The sequence below is a fragment of the Octopus bimaculoides genome, chromosome 5 (assembly GCF_001194135.2).
Source record: "Octopus bimaculoides isolate UCB-OBI-ISO-001 chromosome 5, ASM119413v2, whole genome shotgun sequence".
NCBI lineage: Eukaryota > Metazoa > Mollusca > Cephalopoda > Octopoda > Octopodidae > Octopus > Octopus bimaculoides.
The window spans coordinates 81,225,932-81,233,145 of record NC_068985.1 but is presented as its reverse complement, the minus strand read 5'-3'; the positions used below and the strand labels follow the sequence as shown (position 1 = coordinate 81,233,145).

Below are 7,214 nucleotides of genomic sequence, written 5' to 3'. Positions count from 1 at the left end.
ATATATATATATATATATATATATATATATAGCTTGGCAATTTCAAATATATATTTGCAGATAGACAAAACTCAGTAGAGCATAAATAACTTAAGATAAAGGTAATACAAGGAATATTTTATGCGACTAGGCCTGGAATTGGTTGAATATGAGTAAAATAAAGAAAATAAGGCATATGGGTATCAATAAATAGAAATAGTTGATGATGGTGAGGCTGACAATACATGAATACATACATATATACATACACACACAACACACACACACACACACACACACACACACACACACACATACATATGCACTCCTATGTACACACACATACACATATGCACACACACACATCATCATCATCATTTTTAAGTCCACATTTCCATGCTAATATGAACTGAATTGAACAGGTCCTTTTCAATACAGCACCTCAGCATTTGTGGCATTCCTTATATTCTTATCAAATGAGATTATAATTCTAAAAATTAAGGAAAGAGTTTCAAAGTCATTCCAAGTTCAAAATCAAGTTATTGATAATTGTGAAAAGACATTTTGGTACAATCTTCTGTTTATATTTGGAAACATATTCAGATCCCTAAACAACAATACTGATTTGTTACATCCTAATCAGTTCCCAATAGTTGTGATGTAACTGTAGAATAAAAGATAGATGTCTGTTAAAAGGAAATGATCAGTGTATGCCTGTAGTTTATAAATGCACTGTAAGAAATCAACTATAATTAAATATTACATAGAGTATATAGCAATTTTTTATGAAAATTATATTTTACTAGCAATGCACCCCAGCATTACCCAAGTGTTATGACCTTCAGCCACATTGTATTATATAAATATATATATATATATATATATATATATATATATATATACTCAATTTTTTAGTCAAGTGGAAAGTATGCACCACACACAATGCACTCCAGCATTGCCCGGGTCATTGGTAACAATAACACCACAATCAACTGATATTGCGGTACGTGTCTCTGATAAGGAAAAATTGATTTCAAATTGTACCAATCAGTGAACACAGTGTGCATCCCAACCAATGAAGAGACACGTATTGTGGGTGGACTCGTGTGTATATGACCTCAATTTGCCCTTGCATAGATGCACGATGTTGTTATTGTCTTCTCCATCACACCACCTATGTTATAATACATGCTCAACCACTGTGAAAAATAGGGAGATTGTAGCAAAATCCTTACGAATTTTGTGTCTTATGGAATAGATAATAGGCATGAATATATACTAACAACAATGAGCAACTTTGTATATATTGGGTTGAATAAAGAGAAAAATGTTAAAAGCAAAAAAAAAAAAGAACTCAAAAGGTTTTAATCATTGCTTCACTTCTTTAACACACTTGAATGAATAGAGGCTCTTACTATGCTTAATCCTTGGGGAAATTTTATTGAATTTAAACCTGAGAACGCACCTTGGGCATTCCTTAGTCATTTTCCATTGACAAACAGGGTTTTTACTCTTTGTACAATGCTGCATCTTTTGACACTACAAATATTAAAATTGGCAACGTAGATTAGAAGCAAATCCAAATATTGCCCGAAAATGACCTCAAAATTGTGCAACCCGACCTTGTTTTTGAGGTTTTTTTGAGGTATAAAAGAGTTGTTGCACAAAAGCCATATTTCATTTGGTAGCCAAAAGATTACTGAATTTTTTGATACCTCATACGTCAAAATCAGTAACTCAGTTTTTGAATCCATAAGGAACATACGCACCACACACAGACACACACACACAAACTCTGTTCTATGTATATAGATATACTATTATTCCTTCTCTAATGTAAAACTTAAGAACTCAATCTCTATGGTTGAATATATTCAGTCTAAAATCTAAAGGAATAGATTATAACCTGGTACGGTCTATCTTAAATTCTGTTAATATGCAAAGAGGACAGGAAGGATTGTCTTCTATGTATACAAAAAGCACTTGAGATCTTAATAGCTGACTGCAATTTATCATTAAGCAAATGAAATTGTTATTCAGTGTAACCAAAAATTTCCTCGGACATTTAGCCATTACATAATACAAAATAATCATAAGGTTAGGAGTGAAGAAAAAGTAATACTCCAATTAATAATAAAATAAAGTTGTTGAATGTGATGACAAAGGATGACCTTTTTGATTTAGTTTTAATATCTGTTTTTAATTTCAACTTTATTTTAATTTGATTATATTGGCAATTGTGTCAAAAAGTGTTGGTCATAACTGGATAATGGAACATAAAATCATGTTTAGATAGTACTAAGGATATAATATGATAAACTAAAGATTTTATTTTGTACACCTTTCCTTACTATAATTATTTATTATTTACTATATGTTCTGAGGAGGGTGCTTGAGTTTGAGGTAAATGGACCAAGAAAGCGAGGTAGACCAAAGAAGAGATGAAGGGGACAGGTGGAGGAGGAGATTGGTAGGGTTGGTTTGAGAAGAGCAAACCAACCCTTAAATTGGGCAAGATGTCAAGAGGGTGTGAGGGCAGTTGCTACAGCATTGAGGTAGATCCAGCCACACCCATTAACAGGGACAAAACCTGGATTTAAAACACTGGATGATGATGATGATGTTTGTCAATAATAACTTTTTGCATTTAATTCCTATTATCATTTTACTAAGCACATACAATACATGGAAACCATTTTTACATATACATGTTTAAGTATATTTTACAGTTTTTATCCAAGATCAACTTTTCTACTAAAAACAATAGCCTTTTGACCTTATAGATTTAGTGTCCACAAGCTTCTTACGATGACATAACATTCACTTTGGCTTTCAGATTTAATTATGGAAAGACTATATATCCATATACCTATTTATCCATCTTCTCCACTCACTATTACTGGAATGGTTGTAGGATGGAGTCTCAGGTACCTCCTCCATAAGATCCTTCAGAAGCAACCATCATTACGCTTTCTGGATGGATTCTCAAACATGACCATCTGAGACTATGGATATTATTCAACCATCTCATTTTTGTTCTGCTCATAGGTCTCCTCCAGGTAGGCTTGTTTTGAAGAATCTGTATTGTAATTCTTTCCCTCAACATTTTCATCACATATCAATAGTACTAGAGCTGTGAGCTCTCAAGAACTATATATTTCTTTATTATAAATTTGGCAATCCATGTGCAAACCGTTTTCTGTAACCATTTATGTTGTGAGTTCTAATACCAGTTAACTTTATTTGTGTAAGTAGTTTTTTCTTTAAGGCCCTAATTGTTGATAATTTGATTTTGTAATCCCTTATTCTCTCCAATTCCCTTTCAAGCCATTTAATTTAATTCATTTATACTTTTTATTAAGATATCCTTACAACATGATTCTTACATCACTGCCACTTGTCTTATATCACTTGTGGTGCTTGCATTCTGTCACTTGTCAACATGATATAATTATCTGAACTAGTAAATCATAAACCTTTATGTATTTTGTATTTTAACAAATTTTACATTTTGTAAGGTTATAATGTTAAAGGTTTTCAGGTACTCATCAGTAAAATGTAGTGAGTTAAGCAATAACAATCTACTGTTTTATCTAAGATGCTACAGGCATCAGTTAAACTGCTTAGTATTACTGCTTCACCTTAGTGTTAAAGGAAGTTATTGCAATTCAATATTACGGATTATCATGTAATTTCATTGACTTCACATCATCTTAGCTAGCTCTAAATCCATAGTTGATCATTTTATATGAATGAATGTTAATGTTTTATATAAAATAATGCTGAAATTAATTTTCGAAATAATCATGAAATCTGTTAGAAATGATTAATTATAAACTAATAACAGTCTCTAATGAAATTTTATCAATTCAAACCAATTTTGAATAAAAAGACTAGATTGCTACACAATTCTTTGATGTTATTCAAATTAGCTTAATCCACATCTCAAATCGGTTAAGGAATTGACATTTATTCATTTACCATGTCTCAGTAATACCTTCATGATTATTGGACCAATTAGTATGTCTTTTAGTCACTTCTCCAGTTTCATAAGAAAATGTAAAGGTCAGCCAATAAATAAAGAGGAAATTTTCAGTGAAATATATTTGAGAATCTCGAAGATTCATTAATAAAATTTCCTTTAAACAGTCCAGGTTCTATAACAGGCACTTTTTTTCATATTGACATTTCTTATTTGGTCTGATTGCCTATTGCTTAGATTCCTTTATTCTTCATCTATTTATGATTTTCATATTAATGAAAGCTAGTCAGAAGTAATGTATTTAATTTAAGATTTCTATTTTAATGATACTTCTTATTCTTCCATAAAATGCACATATAACCTATTTGGCATATTAAAACAGAAACTTTAGAGAAAGTATGTGTATTTCAACAGAATTCTCCTTGTCCATCACCACAAGCATTAACAAAATAACAAAATGTTTACATGATCACCTAACCTCCTCAATATACTTTCATACTGTACAATGACATCTGATGTTGCACTTTACTAAACTGAATCTCAAAATAATTATGCTATTAGAATTGTGGATTTTGCCAAAGCACTCAACTAGCTGCTTGTGAGTTGTAGGTTTTAAATGATACCACTCAAATTTTATGGAAGCCCCACAGTGTAAATTGTAAGCTCTCAACAAACTATGTATACAAAACAATTTAAATTTCCCATCATAACTTTTTATGCTAATTCTCACTTTCCATTACCCAACATAAAGTCACAAAGCGGTTTATCAATTAGTGGTACCTTCAGTCAGGAAAAGACAAGCAGTTGGTTCTGTTTATTACACATGCCCAGGGAGTAGAAATATTATTTAGACTTAACCATTCTCTAAATACTTGTCTTTCCCTAATGAACATCCATTACAAGGGAGATAATAATCTTCTTCTCCAAAACTGACACTGTTGGTTATGATGATGAGGTTTCCAGTTGATCCAGTCAACAGAACAACCTGCTCATGAAATTAACGGGCAAATGGCTGAGCACTTCACAGACATGTGTACCATCAACATAGTTCTCAAGAAGATTCAATATGACACAAAATGTCAAGCACTAATCATTTTTACTAGCTGAGTGGACTAGAGCAATGAAATAAAGTGTCTTGCTCAAGGACACAATGTACTGCCAGGAATCAAACTCACAACCTTATGATTGCGAGCCAAATACCCTTTACCACTAAGCCATGTACCTTCACAATTTCTTTCTAATATTTAGTAGAATTAGAAATTTTATTCAAGAAATTATAAAGAAAAAGATGCACACAATTCACATAAATGTTTTTTTTTGTCAACTTAAAGTTCCTAAAATTTCTAGTCAGTGGTAATCATGTACAGTACTATTTCAACCTTTTTAGAAATCATCAGCATGATACAAACTGGAATCTGTTAAACATTTTATGAAGCCAAATATTTCTTTACTAAAAATATTTAGAAGGAAAGATATTTAAACAAAAATAATCTTGGTACCCATTAAGAAATTAATTCATTTTCCCATTCCAAAATCCTGTTGGATCATCATGAAGATTTCAACTTGCATTTCTAAAGACTTTAAATAATTCTAATGAATGTAAAAAATTTAAAATTCCAGTAGATTCTAATATTTAAATTCAGCTAGTTTAAAAGTAATGAAGTGCAACAAACAGCCCTACAATAAAACTAATTATTTTCAAAATTTCATTATTATTTATTAGGTTGTATGTAGCTTCAATAAATACAGTTTGATGTATAAATCATGCTGCCTCAAATGCAAATATATGAAGAAAATACTTAGCAGTTTTTCACATTGCATATAAAATAATAGATAAATTATTTTTAGACAAAAGCTTGTCTCAATCTTATTAAAATTCATAATTTTCTAGTTCATACTATTATAACGTTTTGCAAGAGATTAAAGCTCTAGATTATTACAAGAAAAATCTTACACACTGGAAAGCAAAAACAAATATTTAATAAAGAAAAGAGCACATGTAGAGATACAGTGGTAGTAGAAATGTTTATAATAGAACTTTAAAAATCACAAGGATGCAGGAAAATACTTCAAATTACCCGCAAGTTTTCTCTTTCTCTCTTCAGCGAATTTCATTTTTTTCTTCCTTCTCTCTTTTACTTCTTTGTTGTTGACATTTTCCCCACCAACCATTTGTTGTTGAAGTACAAGCAATCTGAAATAACAGAGAGTGTTGTGACAGCTACCACCATTGCCTCGGGAATTAACTTAGCATTTGAGAGAATGGCAATAGAAACTTTAGGAGAAGTATACACATACACACATACATATATACAATATATTCACATATATATATATAGAAATATCTGTATATATGCATGTATGCATATATAGGTGTGTGTATACATATATATTTGTGTGTGTGTGTATACATATATATTTTTTGAAGTAGAACACACAAAATAAGACAAAAACCACACATAACAGGTAAGTCAGTTTAAGAGAATGAATAACCACTAAAAGCTCAAAAGAAGAGCAAAACATGGAAAGACAAAGAGAATTATGGGAACATCTTCAGTTCAACATTATCATTAAAAAAATTCAAAAATGAATAAAATTCAAATGCAACTGTATTATTTATTATGTTCAATGGACAAAAGAAATCTGGAATTTTAATAAAGCCATTTTGATAAATTGTTCTTACAAAGAAATTGAAAAACTTTATTTTTGTAAATTAAAAGTACATTCAATAACATCAAAAACAAAAGAAAGCAAAAATTCTTTAGATTGAAATGGACAGGAGTTGTCAATTTGTGAAAACAACATATGTGTGTGGATTAGAATTTTACAACTTGTTCTTTCAAATGGGATTTATAGAAAACAGAACATTGTTCTAATGATTGTGCAGCTTAAATAAAACTCAACTGAAAGAATAATGACAAAAACTACACTGTAATAATCACTTGCTATTTTAGAATATTTTGAAAACTTAAAACACTTTTCTAAGTGTTAAGTGACTGCAGAAGGTTGCATGCAAGCATAACTCTATGCACACATCTTGATGTTATACAGCAGGGCATCTTGCAAAGTATACCACTATAAAGTTTAGTATATGACACTTTTAACATTTCACTGATCAATAGTTTCAAATATAATAAAAGTAATTTAAAATCTATAATCTCTGTGAGATTAATTTTATCATTTTGTAATTTCCACAAGAGTTACTATATATGACTATGTATTTGATGCAATTTGAACCTTAATTCTACCCTTC

General features: G+C 30.5%; 1 protein-coding gene across 1 annotated transcript in view; it reads right to left on the bottom strand.

Annotated features, from left to right (window-relative positions):
• Positions 1–7,214, bottom strand: part of LOC106870492 (kinesin-like protein KIF17) — an 805,609-nt gene that overhangs the window by 204,222 nt on the left and 594,173 nt on the right. The window contains exon 9 of the mRNA XM_052967819.1: positions 6,040–6,155. Within this exon, the coding sequence (XP_052823779.1) occupies positions 6,040–6,155 (116 nt within the window). The remainder of the gene's footprint in view (positions 1–6,039; positions 6,156–7,214) is intronic.